Source organism: Seriola lalandi, unplaced genomic scaffold, assembly GCF_002814215.2.
Source record: "Seriola lalandi dorsalis isolate HSWRI2012SDOR001 ecotype SW California unplaced genomic scaffold, Sedor1 jcf7180002054561, whole genome shotgun sequence".
In the NCBI taxonomy this organism is placed as follows: Eukaryota; Metazoa; Chordata; class Actinopteri; order Carangiformes; family Carangidae; genus Seriola; species Seriola lalandi.
The window spans coordinates 916006-933773 of record NW_019525114.1 but is presented as its reverse complement, the minus strand read 5'-3'; the positions used below and the strand labels follow the sequence as shown (position 1 = coordinate 933773).

Sequence of the window (17768 nt, the reverse complement as noted above, 5' to 3'; positions counted from 1 at the left end):
AATGGAAACCACTTCATGTGACATCACTAATCTCTGGGTTTTACCCAGAAATAACATTACAGGTCTCAGTGTTAAAAAAACAGGTCAGTTTCCTGTCCTCTGTGAGTAACTGCTGATTAATTTTCACACTGATGGCCAGTGACACACCACCAAAGCCAAAAGCCTATAGAACTCCATTGTAATCCAAAAAGCACCAAAAACACACACATAACACACACACAATTTCACTGGGTGACATGTTACTTCCCTGCAATGACCGTGGGAACCGTAAATCATTTTGAGTCAGTCCCACACATCCTGACTAAATGTGTATTGATCCACCACAGAAAATAGCTCCCGACAAATACACTGTTTACTCCTCTTTGGGTGATTTTTGTAAAAACAACAATGCCCAGCTGGTTTAGAAAAATATTTAGTATATAAAAAAAATAAAAGTATGTATTTGTGAGACATTTAGGGCTGAGAACCACAGACAGGGTAGAGAAGTCATAACGTATTGAAAGATTTTTTACAGACTCAGTAAGAAAAATACTAAGTAACACCAGCCGTATCCATCAAGATCATGCGCGTCCCTTTTTTTTTATTTTGAAAGTCCCAAACGGAAGTAGCAGCCTGCACGCCTCGCTGGGGTTGTCGCTGGTGTCGGTGGGAGGATCTTGCTCTTGCCTGCCCCGGTTTCCAGCACCCTCTCTGTAAAATTAGCGAATACTGCAGCAAGAAGTGAGTGAGTGAGTGTGTGTGTATGTGTGTGTGTGTTTGCCACGATCAAGAGGAAAGAGCAAGCGGGGATTAATATTTATAAAAACCTCTCATCTGGCTGACGACAGGTAATGGTGAAAACAAAGGCTGTAGTTTGACTGAATATTCTTATTTGACACTAATTATAGCTCTATTACTTGGGTGAGAGAACAAGGTGGTGGCTTGTCCTCGTACTAACATTCGCCTTTTTTTCCCGCTTAGGTTTAATAGTTTAATCTGTGACGGTGCGGGGATAGATAATGAAGTGTATCCAGTGTGTTTGTGGTGGGCATGGTGTGTTTCTGTACAACTGTTGATAGCTTCATTGCTGGTAGTTTCAAAGTCAAAGCAGCAGATCAGATCCTGTTGGTATGTACAGTCTGTCCAAGTGCTGCGACCTCAATAAGCAACTCCGCATGGCAAATCTCTTAATGAGCCATTTCTATTTCTGGGAACACTTAATTTCCTCGTTATTAAGACTCCCATTTCTCGTAAAGGCGTTGCTTGAACTGCCGACTATGATTTACAAGCACAACAAAAAACATGTGGGGGGGATGAAATCTGAGAACGTAAGAGAGTTATTTAGGCTTCATTATGTTTAAGAAAGATGTGAATTTGAGTGCTACTTCAGGTCTCATTCACGATTTAAGATTCACATGAAATGATAATATATTGTGATCATCCTCCTGAATATGCTCAGATTTATTGGAAAGCTAAAATTCATGTGGCATCCCTGCAATATATCTTTGTTGATACACTTGTTGACAGCAAAAGAAAGTGCTGAAACAATTACCTGCAATCTATCACAGTTTTTTTTTTTTAACCCCTTTCGATAATAGAGTAATTGTTTAAGTAATTTATTAAGGAAAAACGACAAATATTTTCTCAGCTCGCAGATTCTCAGATAATAGTATTTACTGCTTTTCTCTGATTTGTATGTTGGTTGGACAAAACAAGAAATATGAGGATTTGAGAAACTGTGATGGATATTCTTAATTATTTTCTGATATTTATTTATTTTTATTAATTAGATTAATCAACGACGATTATAGTTTTAGCCATGAAAACTATTTACAAATGTAATTTCATATGCTCAGAATATGCTAGAAATACATTTCATCATTGTGTGCATCTGTGCCTTTGTGTCTGCTCTGCTCTGTGTTGTGGCTGTATATTGTAGGTTTGCAACTCATTTCATTATTGATTAATCTGTAGATTATTTTTTCAGTTTATAAACAACAGGAAATGGGAAATCTTCAAATAACTTGGGTTGTCCGACTGTAAAATTCAAAGATATTCAAAATAATGATAGAAAACTAAAAACAGCAGCAAATTTGATCAGATGAACCCTCTGAATGTTTGGCATTTTTATTTGGAAAATTATCAAAATGATAATCAATATTGAACATTAATTGGCAGCAAACTTGATAATTAATGAATTGTTCTCATATTTTTTTTTTTTGGGGGGGGGGACAAAAATGTTCTTCAGGTTTTTATTTAAGTCCGCTATGATAGTAAAGTGAATATTTGGGTTTTGTCCTGCTGGTCAAAGAAGACGAGCATTTTGAACACGTCACCTTGTGCTGTGGGAAATGATAATTGTAATTTTTCACTATTTTCTGACATTTCTCAATTAATCGGTCGATCATTTTTCAAAATAACCATTAGTTGCAGCCCCAGAGTGTAAAGACCTTGTGCTCTCTCCTGGGGGAACAGAAGTGTCCTCTCAGCCAGCCAGTCAGTCCTTCCAGTCTGCTCATGACCTGAATTATTTTAAAAAAGTGAGCCATGAGGTGTCAGTTCTCTCAAAGCCATGTGCCGTATCCTCTGCCTCTGCCTAAGAGTTCGGTCATCACGCAACTCAAGTCTCTCGTCTTTCCCTGCTCCCTCTCAACAAGCTTTAAGAGCAAGGGGAACCTGTGGGTGTCTTATCTTATTTAGAAGTTCATGGCTGTTCGACGGAAGACGTGGAGGTGACCAGGATGCAGGTCATTCAGCCGATATGGTGATTAGTCAATCTGTAGTTGTGGCACTCTTCCGATAGGCCCAGCCGAAGTGTTGAGGATCCCATAACCACATGAATTTACAGAACTCGTTTGATCTTATTCGCTTTTCCTGCCAAGAGGTAAATGAGAAGATCAGTACCACACTCAGTGACGGTTAGCTTAGCATGAAGATTGGACACAATGGGAAACGGCTAAGTTGTTTATTCCAGACAAAAACAGAAGAGTAAAGATGACAAGTTGCGGTTTCATGCGGAGTTATGTGTCAGACTACCTTCTGGTCAGGGAGCGGTGACTTCCTGGAGTCTTGTTATTGTGAGGTTGCCAGGAAGTCAGCAGACTCTTCTAAATGCTAAGCTAAGCTAACTGGCTAACTGGTTTTACATTTACCATACAGGCATGAGAGTGGTATCTATCTTCTCATCTAAAAAAGCAAGCATTATTATAATATATATATACTATACTATAATAATATATATATAGTATTATAGTATTTCCCAAAATGTTGAGCTATTGCTAAGACAATCTCTTTTAAATTACTTTTATATTAAGTTAAGAGTCTGAAAAGGTCTTTGGATTTTCTTTGCATGGATAAATAGGTCGTTGTCCTCAAGAGGCCTCAACAGAAAGATCATAGCTGGTTTTATTTCATGGGCTGCCTCAATGTTAGGACATCTGATCATTTCCAGTGGGTGTACCAGTAAAGTCATGACTCAGTGAGACTAAGGAGCTGGTGTGTTTGTTATATACGCCCAAAGAATGTGAGAAGCTGACCTGATCTGCTGTGTGTATTCCTGCTGTTGTGTAAGAGAGCTCAGCACTCACATTTCACTTTTATGCACTTGAGTCCACAGCTTACTACAGTATACTCAGGAATGCCTAAATTATATAAATGCTTGATGTGAAACAGCGTTGGATTTTTTCTTTGGGCAGTCACCGACTGTCTTGATTCTGCATGTGATCTGTTGTCCGTCGCCTCCTGTCAGATTTAGTCAGATAAGATGTTTTTACATTCGGGTTAAGGTGGTGCAGACAGCTGGTGTTGCAGGCTGTCTGCTCTTTCTCAGCCACAGCCTCTGCCAGTTTATGAACTTTGGCCCATTTCTCAGGCAGATTTGCAGAGGTGAGGCAAATTCTTGCATGGTTTCAGAGCTAAGGGCTTCTTTCTTCCTGTTAGCTTGTGTGTCTTGAGGAAAAGAATAGGGAAAAAAGCACTAATTCCCTCTTAGAAATGAGTTGTGGTTGTGTTGCTGAAGATGCCGGAGAGCATTTTCTATAAAATTCATGTCACTGAAGGATATTAAAAGTCATTTTTTATTCTCTTAGAAAAGTAAGTTTTATGTTGTTCCATGCAGATTCAGAATTCAAAATCCATCCTTGCTTTTATTACTCTGTTAGTTAGGAAGCCTTTATCTACAGAGTTCAACTGAGCTCCTTGAAACAAACAAACAAACTAGGGAATTACTTTTCAATATTGACACCAGCTGCTCTGTACCTCTATCTGAGTCCATTGTAATATATCAAAGAAATAGGTGCAGCCCTGTGAAGCCTGTTGGACGAGCAAAGAAATCCTTCTCGGAATCACTTCCTGTTTTATGTTTGCTAGTTTGCAGAACCTCAGAGCAAGAAAAAAAAAAGTCATTATTATCATTATGTCAGAAACAACAGGCCTGTTATTGGTTGGCAGATTGATGTATTTTCAGCATATGTGTTGATAATAAACTCATATAAGGATTGAAAGGCAGCGCCACCTCACCGGCCCGGGTCACCCTCTGCTCTGAGCTAACCCTGCTCAGCTTGTTGCATAACTGCTGTTGGCCCCTAAGCCTCAGGAAACCTCCTTAGAGAAAGAGAGAGGTCGTGTGTTCATTAACCAGGGGCATTGCTCAAATAGTTGTAGGAGGAATTGGTGCTTTGCTTTACTATGCATTTTAATGGCCCCAATGTTGTTCTTGGATCAAGTTCATATGTGTCTAAGAGTGTTCACTTTACACTTTGTCCGGGAACACTTGCTGCGGAGGCGTCCATACTTTCCTTCTACTAATTAACTTTTGGTCGGAACTCACTACTTTTTTCATTATGAATTAATCTGAATTACTTTTACGATTGGGTTTAGTTACTAAAGCACCCAAAAATAGTGAAAAATGTTACAGCTTTCAAGTTTGACATCTTAAATTCACTTATTTTATCGACCAAAAGTTTAAAATCCTAAAGTATTAAATTTGTGATGATAACAAATCATCATAATATACTATATGTGTATATATTAATATGTATTAACTGACCATATTGCAACAAAAGTTGAGCCTGGTTGAAATTTTTTTGCTGTAACAGCATTACATTCACTACAACTGTCCCCCTTCAGATGAATGTAGGAGCAGCGAGATAAACTTTAACACCTTTAACAATTCTGATGAATGAAAACACTGCTTAAAGAATGTGAGGACAGAAATACTAATAGATCACCAATAGAAATAAGCTCCTATCACTGTAATATTATTATATTACACTGTAATATATATATATATATATTTGTTCTCTGGCTTCTGTTCAAACTTAGCTTTTATGAAAATAAATACGACCTCGGCTAAAAGACCGGTCAACGACAGTTCAGTCAGTTCAGTGTTATTCAGTGTTATTTTGTTAACTTTGCTTACAGTACGTCTCTTTGATGTGTCAACCTGTGTGTAACACAGTGTTCCCGTCGCGCAGTTACAGTCGCTCTTCCATCAACCTCAGCACGACTGAAGGCTTTATGAATATGTTGTACCATATCTCCCTGCAGCAGTGGCAACATCTCAGTTGTGTTGTGTAGAATCACAGTGATAGGTAAATGAAAACGTCGGCACCCTGAGCCGATTGATGTTTGTGTGGAACCGACAGAATGATGTCGAGCTGTTTCTGCTTTTGTCGCGGTTTCCGAGAGTTCGCTTAATCTCTCAGTGACACCTTTGCTTTCGTTCAATAGTGTGCAGGGTCAAAGGTGGGCCAGCTGATACTGGCTGATGCATGTAGGTGGTTCCCATTCACATGTTATATTGAATCAGCGTGAGCTCAGGCTTTGATCTGAATGTGGAGAGGATGAATGGTGGTTGAAGATGAATAGATTTGATCGTGAAATCGTTTGCTGCTGGCAACCACCTAAACTTTCTCCTCAGTATGTTGCTGCCATTAGTTTCCATTAGTGCCTAAATTGAGGGTATCAGTCATGGGTAGCCGGAGTATTCGGCACAGTTCATGACTATATGGGACATTTTCACGCATAATTTCCCTTTGCCAATGTGTCAAGATGTTCCTTCATCGGCTCCCAATATCACTGCCACCAAGGACAAGCTATGATTGTGGTGTGCAAAGAGAGGGGCTGTGTGCATGTGTGGGTATTGTGTGAGTAAGCATGCGTGCATGTGTTGCGTTGCCTCTGGCAGCCCTCTCTGTGTCCCGGCTCTGCTGAGGCCTGTCCAAACAGAACGGCAGCCAAAAGCTCCTCCCAAGCTTCACAGAACAGGAAGTGGATTGTTTTGTTTCACAGGGTGAGCCTCCGAGGCCGCGGCGCTGCTGTCTCCCACTTGTTTGGCTTTGAACCCATCATCTAGTTCAAGCTATCTCTGGTCCAGTTCTCTGCAAAGCACAAGATACTGTGCAGTTTCTGTGGAGTCAGTATTCATCCCAGTGTCAAACCCATCTGAAGAAGGTCGGAGGAAGCGGTCTTTGTTCTCACATATTCCGTTTTTTTGTCTAATAAAATCTCATGAGTAAAAGCATTTGCAGCTGAAGTGTATGATAATTTTTGATCGTCATTTACAGAATACTCACTCCATTTACCCACTTGTCTTTCCTTACATTTTTGAATATGTAGGAAAAAAAGAAGTGAGCACACTACCACTATTTGCTGCAGTGTCCTAATTCAAAGTCAGGCCTTTGGCACCTCTTGGCAAAGCCTTCTTGCAGCTGTAACACAGTACATTGCACCAGAAGGAGTGGGATTTTGGGCAAAACGCAGAACATATAATTAAATCGTGATCACAATTTCTGCAAGAAGGAGAGTGTAACCAAGATGCTAATAAAACAAGCAAACGCACCCAAAATTTCCAATATGGCTACTGGTTATGCCAAGTCTTAATACCCATGGAAACACAGCTGGGTAATAATTTCCTCTCTTGTGTACATTTTTTTTCTTTTCACTCATTCCAGTGTTTCTTTGCTCACTTTGCATCTCAATCCTGTTCATGCAAACAGTGGAAACAGCATACTGATCAAGCCTATCATTTCAGTGATTAGTTAAGATGACGATTGAGATAATAATTTTGCACATATCCCTCAGCCATGAGTGGAAGAAATTATTTTTAATGAGCCATTTAGATGAAACTGGTGACGCTAATCCACTGATCTGTTACAGTACCAAATCACTAATAGTTTGACTAATAACTTCAGGCCTGATTCGTGATGATTGTTGGCGGTTTGATGCTACTCGATGAAACGACTGGTGTTGCCATGCATCCAAGCAGAGATTAAAAATGGGCATTAGGGCAGATTCGACTCAGTGTTTTGCCCGCAGCTCTAAAAGATGAATTCCCCCTGATAAGTGGGTGCCCTCGTGAAGAGGATGGCTGTCAAGACTGTCTGGCAGAAAGTAGATGAGGTGAGGAGCCAAATGACTATATGCACAGCTGCTCCCAGGCAGCAGGGCTCCAGCTCATCCATCAGCAGCACTGCTAACTCATCCCCACTCATCCTGCTCCAGCTAAACTAGCCTTCCACTCTGGGGTTATTGCAGAAATCTTTCTTGGTTCACTGTGTTTTTTGCACAGTAAAATTCTTGCGTGTTCTTTGTTTTTTTTTTTTCCTCTACAACATGCTCGCAACTGTCTAAACCCCATGTGAGAAATTTCACTTTAACACTGGCACAACATATGGGCCGACAGGTTTAGCTCTAATTTTGAGATAATTATGATATTATGCTACTATCAAAGTGTTCCTGAAGAGAACTGAAAAATCATAAACAGAGATCAAAAGCATAGTGTTTTAGGACACCACTAAGTACTTCGCCAGCTGCTCTGATTCCGTGGACACTCTCTTTTCCACACAAGCTGCAGAGGGAAACAAACAGGGTGGAGCAGGAACCTGATAGTACATTACTTCATGTCCCAGCTTGTCTCAACACCCCTCCTCTCTTTCTCCTCTCCCTCACTTCACTACCTTCCTCCTCCTCCTCCTCCTCCTCCTCCTCCTCCTCCTCCGTCCGTCCTGTAGCTTTGTAGTTTAGACTTGGCACTAGGGATTCAAGGTCTGTGACTGCAGTTGTCTGTGACAACGTGCGGATCACAGAGCACCCTCCCTCAGGTGTAGTGTGATGCAGTACTGTCAGTCGGAGATGTCAGAGCGGTTGCTTTGGAGCCGCACAGCAGGAGCAGAGAAAGTTTTTGCTCAACGTTATGTTTTTGATTTGTCTTGTGATCTTGCGATCTCTACAAATAATTTAAATATCTGAAGTGCAGATACACAAACAGATGACAAAAGTGTGACTGTGTTGCTCGGCCCATTTGTTCCGCATGACAGATTAAATCTCCAGCAACAGCAAAAAAAAAGTTTCTTTCTCCTCTTGTGGTTGTGCTGATAAATCTGGCTCTCAACAGTCTTTCTTTCTTTTCTTTTTTTTTTTTCTTTTTGAATGTCTGTTTGTGATGAATCCTTGTAAAGACGTTCTTCTTGTTTCCCGACAGAGATGGCAGCCATTCGGAAGAAGCTGGTGATTGTCGGGGATGGAGCTTGTGGAAAAACATGTCTCCTAATTGTTTTCAGTAAAGATCAGTTTCCTGAAGTCTACGTCCCGACAGTGTTTGAGAACTACATCGCTGATATCGAGGTTGATGGAAAGCAGGTTTGTACATTTGACATCAGGCACATAGAAAGTCCTTCAGTTTGTGTTATAATCCAACAGTGTACTCAAAGTAATATTAGGAAAGTCCCGCCCTCCTTTAGGGAATGTTGCTACCCCTGTCAAGGTTTCTGTTTCTGTTTTTGTTTTTAAAAAAGGAATCCTGTAACGGGGCCCTTGATGCCTACATTTATAAAGGCTGAAGCTGAAGCTGCATGTCACAAGCAAAAAAAAAAATCTGCATCTTTACCAGTTGGTGATACACGGAGAAGATACAGCAAAAGCATCGGTCTTCTTTTATTGTGGTGTAGATCTAGGTCATTCCACTATTATAACTATCATGAGGAATAATGCAAGATCAGACTGTTTTATTCTAACATTGTTTCGCCTCTTAGGTTAGATACTCGAACAAGAAAGAGGTTAGCTTCATACTTGATTGTTTGGATTTTCCAATAAAGAGCAGGACAGAGACGTTAACATTAATCTCACACAGTGGATGTAGTATTGTGAGAGAGGCTTTTCTTAAAATATTACCTGTAACCCCATGAAATAATGTAGTATGAAAGGCTCTTTGGAGTGAGATGTAAAGCCACGTTAGGTAACAAATGTAAGTAGTTAACTAGTTAGCCTGACATGCTAACCTTTGTTGTTGTATTTTTGGTTCTGTAAAAGCTAAAAAAGAAAAAGACAGCCTTCCTTTACATTAAACATTTAATTGACAGAATATCGCTCATACTACAGCCCCATGCACACGTCTGAAACATGGAGCAGTCCGCAGCTTGACAGACCTGCCATGCTAAATAGTGATTGGATCATCACTGTTTGGGGGCAGGGTTCGGTCAGTTACATGTGCTCTGCCCGAAGTCGCTCCCTCGTTCACTGACTCACTTCTTTTGATGTAACAACCTCAATAGTTCACTGTAGTAAGTGTTAAACTGAGATGTGGGACATTTATTAATCATCATCTCTCACAGGTGTAGAGTCTTGTTCCAGCGTGGGATTTTGTGTGGGCACTATTGACCTTATGTGGCCCATTCATTTTTGCAGTTTGTTCCATTTCCAGTTTTGTTTTGTAACTACCAACGTCACAACTGCCGGATGTATTAAACTCAAGTTGAAAGTCTCAGAGAGGGGAACACACATCCACAACAAGCAGGCTACCTCCGCATGTGTGGCAGTGGTGCATTAGCTTGATGTTCCTGAGGTGAAAAACTGCAAGAACACTGATCCATAGTTTATCAGAAAACGGATCATGCAGGTTGTTGTTAATTACAACTATATTCGCATTTGTCACAATCACCCAATCACCTGCTTTGTTGGTCTGGAAGCTGATTTATAAATACGTATCATCCAACTATACATAATACATATTTTTATTAATAAAACATGAAGAAGTCTGTGTCTTAAAAACTGGATTGTGTGTAATGTGTGTCGGAGCACCTTCTTATTCCTGAAACGCATCATTTCAAATATAATGCATAAATTTCACACTCAGAATTTGGACAAATATATAGACGCACAGATAAAATGGTAGAGGGTAAATAAAGTGCGTTGTATAACAAATAGGAAGTGGTTTCAGACAGAGACAGAGTTATTAAACCAACTACATTTAAGTCTGACTCCCGAGGGTGCCTGACGTCTTGCATTTGAGTCGCAGGGAGTTGCCAGCGATGGTCGGGTCTGAGCTGCAGATGGTTTGTTATGTCAAAGGGTTTTGTTCTCTTGAGCTGACCACCGCTGCAGGATCACCACTTGGCAAAACAGGAAATGACTCTACTTCCCAGCTTCCTGTTCAGACAGGGAACAGGGATGTCTCCTGGCAATCCCCCTCCCTCCCTCAGGACCCTTCTCCTGCCCGATAAACGTCTCTCATTTCCTGTCCTGGTAGCACTAAGTTGGGGGGAAGCAAGGAGGGGTTAACCGTTGTGTTCTGGACAGGAAATATAAACTTGGGGTTTCAAGAAGGACATCGGTCCAAGGGACAAAGATATGACTGTCGGCTTCTTTGGTTATTCCCCCCTCCGACTCTCTAGAGGAAGGCTGTCCCATAAGAATTAGAACATTATAAAACCAGCTGGATTAGATTGGTGATCTCAGCCCCTAAATTAGAGTTTTTACCCCCCTTGAAGGTAAAAGACTTTCTCTTACCCCCACCTTCAGTGAATTGAGCAGATTCTAAAAATAGCATTTTTTTCCCTCTTTCTTTTCCTCCCCAAAGTCTGCAGCTTTACACAAGTCCAGTGGGAACATGACTGCTCCGGTTGCTCATGCAGCCTCAACAGTGTGCAGCCACCTCCTACCCTCTCTGCCTCTGCAAACTTCTATTTTTGGGATAGTTGACTGATGCATGTTCCCGCTGTGGGCATACCATAATCTATTGTCATGCAGTAGTTCCAGTATTCAAAAGTTTGCAGAAGTTTTTCTCCCCCCCTGAAACACAGTGAGTCAGCTCAAGAGCGGAGTCGAGCGAAAGCTGGCTGCTAATGCCTGTACAGGGACAGAAGGTATCTGGTTTGATGCTCACTAATCTCCCACTTTCCCTAATTGAATTAATCAGTGGTGTGATGGGATGAGGCCAGTCCCCAAGTTCATTACCACAAAACTGGCAACATAACAGACTCATGAAGCTCTGATTAGGTCAGAGCTTCAGCTGTGATAAGAAGCAAATATCTGTACACCGAGTTTCCCACACACAAGGAAAGCAGCTTAAGTAAAACATACAAATCATATGTAATTGTCAAAATGGAAGGTATGTCTGGCCAGAGGAGAAAAATGCCCCCCAGGTTAATTGATCTAAACATCATTTCCTTCCTGGTGTTTAAAGCATTGCCCTTTGGGAAAATTACTGCCTCAAGGTTCATACATCATCTTCCAACTAGTCACAGCTCTCAGTGGATAAGGAAAGAAATGTCATCACTAATGATGTCGTGACTGGTTAAGTGTTTGTCTATTCATCTGGAACAGTGAGCAACATTACATTAGCTCTGGGTAAACAGCTGATTTTTATATTGGCCCTGAAGGCAGGGTCCTGTTACAAAACTGTTGAAAATGACACGAATGATTCAATCATGGAGAGAATAAGGAGTAAAAACCAAGAATTATACACATTCATGTGCCATATACATATATATATATATATATATATATATATATATTTTGTGTGTGTATTTCCCATGTTTTACAAAGTGTTTCTTTTGCGTTGTCCCAGGTGGAGCTGGCACTGTGGGATACTGCAGGCCAAGAGGACTACGACAGGCTGAGGCCTCTCTCCTACCCCGACACAGATGTCATCCTCATGTGCTTCTCCATCGACAGCCCTGACAGTTTAGGTAAGGAGCCACAGGCATACAGTAGCCTGTTTTAAAATGTTTCATTTGTATAACCTTTACTTACACATCTAAATTTGATAAACCTAGCTAAGATGGCAGCAGCACAGAGAGTTTACGGCCTGTGGTAGATACACAGTATGACAGACTGTAGAAAACCTAACTTAAACTGTATAAAAGTGATATTTTGTTGCCATAGAATCAAGGCGGTTCATATTAGCTAAGCATGCTGTTTGTTAAATGCCTTAATGGACTTGATGGGAAGCAGGATTAGTGCAGCTAAAAACATCTTTGCCTCGAGCAGTCTGCAGAGCAATCCATCATGTGAAGTGTTCCACGGGGTGACTCTGCACTGCCTGTCCCCTTTTTATAGTCGCCCTCCCTCTTGAGCATTTCAGCTGACTTCTCTTCTCTTCCGGGACAGAAAATATTCCTGAGAAGTGGACGCCTGAGGTGAAGCACTTCTGTCCCAATGTTCCCATCATCCTGGTGGGGAACAAGAAGGACCTGAGGAACGATGAGCACACACGGAGAGAGCTGGCCAAGATGAAGCAGGTACGAAATCATCTGGAGGTCAACGAACTCTGGAGTGGGGTAATCAGGAGCAAGTAGGCACCTCTTCAATACTCAGGGACCAGACGCCTGAGAAAAAAATGTGCAGGGTTGAGACATATCACGAGGCTCAATGTGTGAGTTTCCTTCTGAATTATTAATGCTCATATTCATGACCTTTAAATATGACTTTGGTAGGTGTTGAGACCCGAAGCTGCACTGTGTAGGAGGTGGAAGATGTTGCCTTCGGTTACTTGTGAGACAAAAAAAACAACAACTCACAAATCACTGCAGTCATTTGCAAACACTGCTTCCATGCACAACAGTAGAACTGCCCCATTCATATTACAAACATCTACCAGGAATGTGCGCTTGCTTATATTACATTGGCTGATGCAGTGCATTGACGGATTACGTTGCATTATGTTGTGGCAGAAGTTGACCCAGGTTCAGCTTTTTTGCCAGACGACTCTACTTTTTTTTTTTTTTCCCAACCCCCACTGTGGTTTTATTGCAGTGAATGAGGGAGCTGTGCCTTTGTCTTTTCCATGCAGTGCTATTGTCTGTCTGAACTGGGCCTTATGTTTAGATGTGTACAGTTGTTGGGGGTCAAACATATAAAGAAAAAAAAAAAACAGAGAGAAGATACAATTCTCCAACATGCCAGATGGGAGGGATTTTCAATCTGTGCGACATGCAACACCCTTAGACTCTCAATTTGGAAGATGACACTAAAAACCTTTTGATGGGGTAAAAACAGGACGAAGTCAGGAAAGGGATCTCTCCTCCAGGACGGACAGACATGCAATAGATGCTGTATATGAAGCAAAATGTCAATATTAGGCAAATAAAGTGCAAACTTTATTTAAAGGCATTTACTAAAATGACTTAAAAATGAAATAGAACATAAATAGAAATGAAAGCCATTACGATCTCCATTTAAAAAGCCACGTTTTTGTGCCATTGAAAGTTATCTTGCTTACGCACTCTGAAAAGGCTGTGGCCTTTCAGTCATACTACAATGACAGCAGCATATTGGTTTACTGTGTCGCAGAATAGCACGTCGTGCCTCTACGGCCCACTCTCTGTCTGTCTCCAGGTCCAGCTCATAATAGGAACATGTTGACAAAGCTCTCCAGCTCTTTCAGACGCCACTGTCAGCTTTTCCTTTTTGTAGAAATCAGGAACTGTTGTGACAAAGAGCACTAAGTCATCAGTTCAAGCGTTTCAGATGTACGTGGTCACACAGACGTTGTGGGCTCGACATGTTCAAGCCATGATGTTGCTGTCAGGGTTTATTGAGTCTTCCTGAGGCTCTGATTCCAAGTTTTCATCTGTTTGATAGTCGTTTCGGGACGGTGTAGAAACACAGGTACATCAAATTCAGCTTACTTGGTTTTAGAAGGGACTGTACAAAAATGATTGTGGTGGGGAGTTGAACTGAACATTACGTTTAAGGCTCCAACTAACAGTTATTTTCATTATCGATTAATCTGCTGATTATTTGCTCTAGGAGCTATTTAGCCAATAAAATGTAAAAAAAAAAAAAAAAAAAAAAATACAAACCACCAAGTTGCACAATGGAAATACAGTTAGCAACTGAATATTCCTGTCCTTCTCTATTTTTGAGCCAAAAGCTGTCACTGTCACTTTGTATGACACATCTTACTTTACCGCTGCTATCTGTTTTGGTTTTCTGCAAATTATAAGGTTTAATATAACTACATTGATTAATTTCAGAACAATAAAAGGTCAAAACATCACTAAATTTGGAAGAATTATAAAAGCCAAATGTGGTACTAAATGAAGAGCCGTTTAATTTAATAATCCCCGATAATCCTTCATCTTTTTTTGAATGCTCCCCTCACTGCTAATAATTTTCTCAATGTCCACGCAGGAGCCGGTGAAGACAGAAGAAGGCAGGGACATGGCCGGCAGGATCAGTGCTTTCGGCTACTTGGAGTGCTCTGCCAAGACCAAGGACGGCGTGCGGGAAGTGTTCGAGATGGCCACTAGAGCGGCGCTGCAGGTCCGCAAGCGCAAGAAGAGAAGCGGCTGCGCACTGCTGTGAGCAATTCAAACACCGGAAAATCAACTGACCAACAGGAAGAAAAACAAAACACATGAAAAAGGACTGACCTTTTACCAAATGGCATCTTCGTACTGTATCTCGAATTCCACGATAACAGGCAGACAGATGAAATGAACGCAAACACACCTAATACAGGAAAATGGACTTTGTCATTATTACAGCTGTGGTTAGAAATTGATGTTTAAAGTTCCTTGTTGATTTTGCTTTTTTTTTTCCGAAAGCTGTCTATACACATAGAATGTTTTCCAACTTGTTTTTTCTTTATATTTGTAATGTAATGAGGCAGTGATAGATGCACATATTTGTATGCAACATTGTTCTTCACGAGCTCGGGCGAGCGACATCCTTTCTTAGCTTGTATAAAGTCTTCATGAATAAGGTCTTGTCCAAACTGTCCAGACTGTCACGTTAGTATCAGTTCTGTTTATCATGGTAGCAGTCATGATAGAAAGTGAAAGTTGATATCTTTTGACCATAAGCGCTAGTGCCTTTTTTTTATTTCTTTTTTTTTTTTTGGGAAGTTTGTACATCACCATCAACTTCTCATGTTTGTCAGCTAGCTAACATTTCAGCTGAGGGCCTCTCCATTGTACTGTAGCTCATTTTACACGGTGATGTCATTGTGAAACCCGAGCAAAGCCATAACTAAGGCTTTCAGTGCCGTTGACAACTCATCAAGCACAACAAATGGTTGCTTGTGTCATTTTTTTTTTGTTTTTTTGTCAGCGTTCCCTCGACATTCTCCATTTCCAGTCCACTCACACCGAGGATAAAGACGATAGCTGTCTCTGTAATGTGATGACGGTCAACGAAGTAGTGAGTTCCCGAACGTCTGTATGAGAATCAGATCTGATTATTCGCATGCATCCCCTCATAACTTGTTGCTTATCTGTGCAGTGGACCTTGATGTCGGGATGAGAACCGGCCAATTGAGACACAAGCCAATATGACTCAACTATGCACAATAGCTGTTAGGAGCAACAGGGAAATGACACAGCTGAAACAGGAATCACATGGAGGCAAAGGTCTGGTGAAACCTCCCTTGTTTGTTTATTGCGGGTGAGCGAGTTCAGCTCTCCGTCTGCTACAATGCAAAGGAGCCGGTCACGCCCACTGTAGGAATCTGTGTGTTGGACGGGTTGGCCCAGTCATGGAGCTGATGTCTTGTTAGAGCTGTTAGCCTGTTGCGTGTGGATGATTCCAGTCGGATGACATTCTTTACATGTTTTAGTGGAGCTGAGTTGTGTGTGAGGAGTTTGTCCCCCCCCCCCCCCCCCCCCCCCCCCCCCCGGTGCCTTCTCTGGTCTGGTGTGCCTTTGGTTGTTCTCTCCCAGACCAGATAGACCAGCTGCACTATGCCAACCTGATACTGACTGACGAGGTCCAAGAGTGACCTTTCTGAAATGTGTCACAAAGCTCAGATGTTTGGATGGCTTGAAAAACAGCAAAAAAATGTAATTAGTTTGCTGAAGTGTATTCCCTCACAACATAAATGTTATGTATTAATATCTTTAAATGCAGTGTCATCTTTATTATCTCGGCAGATGAGCTTGATTGCGCCAATTTACATCATGCAGTTTTACATTGAGAGGGAATCATGGGAAAATTACAAAACTTGTAACATTACATATCTCACCAGAATCACTGGGAAAACATCTGTCTGCAGCCAGAGAGATGCTGTTTGATGTTTCAGAGTTGGCTTTTGCTGTTAGTTTTCAGAAATCAACTGCGGCTGGATGGAAATCGGGCTCAATGGTCTGTCTTGATTTTGATCAGTGTTTTGATCAGACCTCCGTTTCCTGGCAAATGAAGCATTTGATATTTTATGTCGCAAGTCAAAGGAGCAGAAGATCGTTAAGGGGTTTACACTGAACTACACTTGTTGCAGCTTTTGCTCCCGTCTCCTCTCAGAACATTCGATTGTGAACGTGAACTGAAAATACAACGGCTTGATATAGAACGCTTTAAAAGGCCCCAGCGACTGTCCTCAGGCACAGACTCTTCACTGCATTCCTTTTCTCCGCCTCTGTTGCTCTTTCATGTACTGCACATTCCCTTGGTTGCATGTTGCTGTCAGTGAGGAGGAGGGCGGATGTTGATATGTGTGTGGCTAAACAATATCTTTGATGTTGCATGAAACCTCTGTACAATGCCAGGATGGGAACCAAACCTACTGGCTGGCAAGGTCTTTATCTATTATAATGTAATGCATCTTTATTACCCTCTATTGGCCAAGCACATATGCTTTAACTGAGTGATCCAGTGGAAGAGCTAAAACTTATAGAGTTAGGTGTATTTTCCACGGCTCAGCTGAGGTGTAGATGTGAATATTTTTTTTGTTTTTTATTTTTGAAGAGGAAGAAGAGAGGGGGGCATTGATTACAATCACACACAAGCACCATATTAATGTTGTTACCTCAAATCTTTGTAGGGCGGACGCTATGTTTTAACTCTGGACCTTATGCATTATTGTGGACAACAAATAGCACACACACACACACACACACACTAATAAGTTAAGATTAAACAGATTCACATCCTTTACGACTAAATATTTCTAGCAATGAAAACAAAAGCCTTGAGTTATGCGCTTCACAGTTGTGGCATGATGTTCAAATTCTTGGGAATTAGAGGTCGGCACAGATAATCGAATAACTTTCACAGCTGGAAGCGCAACATAATGATGAAAGCATTCCCCTAGAGCGGCAGAGGTTCTAGTGTTGAACATATCACAAAGAGCATGTACTATACAGCTGTTAATGTGTATGCAGATAATATTGCGCTATATCAAAAGTTGTCCTTATGATGTTGATGCATGCATGAGATAACCATGGGTCTTACACATACACGCACACACATACAGACACAAACACACACACACACACACATGCACACGCAACACACGTCTTCGGGAACAGCTTCTGCTCAGTGTTGTGTAACTTTTTCTTTCTCTGGAAGTATTTGAAATTATAAAGGATCCAGATTTCTATAAAAGCTCATTGTAATAATGCTTTGTAAACAGAAAAGTGTTGTAGTGAATGTTTGATCTGAAGTGAACATGAACATTGTTATTAATAAACTATTTTTGAGACAAGACCGACTCGCCATCCCTGGTCGATTCTTGTAGAAAACTACAGACATCAGATGTGGTTTCCAGCCACTAGAAGGTGATGATTCATCAA

At 41.1% G+C, this 17768-nt stretch overlaps 1 protein-coding gene across 1 annotated transcript; it reads left to right on the top strand.

Annotated features, from left to right (window-relative positions):
* The first annotated feature begins 674 nt into the window (after window positions 1-674).
* LOC111662291 (rho-related GTP-binding protein RhoA-D) lies at window positions 675-17682 on the top strand. The gene is made up of 5 exons (XM_023416099.2): window positions 675-827; window positions 8462-8619; window positions 11825-11945; window positions 12367-12497; window positions 14392-17682. Exons 2-5 carry the CDS (start codon window positions 8464-8466, stop codon window positions 14563-14565), a joined length of 582 nt encoding a protein of 193 aa, XP_023271867.1. The 5' UTR covers window positions 675-827; window positions 8462-8463; the 3' UTR covers window positions 14566-17682.
* The last annotated feature ends 86 nt before the right edge of the window (window positions 17683-17768 follow it).

What these genes read in the sequence shown, in the direction of transcription:
- LOC111662291 (XM_023416099.2), top strand. Translation starts at nt 8,464, where the DNA reads ATGGCAGCCATTCGGAAGAAGCTGGTGATTGTCGGGGATGGAGCTTGT. An exon ending in CGACAGCCCTGACAGTTTAG is followed by an intron (nt 11,946 to 12,366) that starts GTAAGGAGCCAC and finishes CTTCCGGGACAG; the next exon opens with AAAATATTCCTGAGAAGTGG. An exon ending in AGCTGGCCAAGATGAAGCAG is followed by an intron (nt 12,498 to 14,391) that starts GTACGAAATCAT and finishes ATGTCCACGCAG; the next exon opens with GAGCCGGTGAAGACAGAAGA.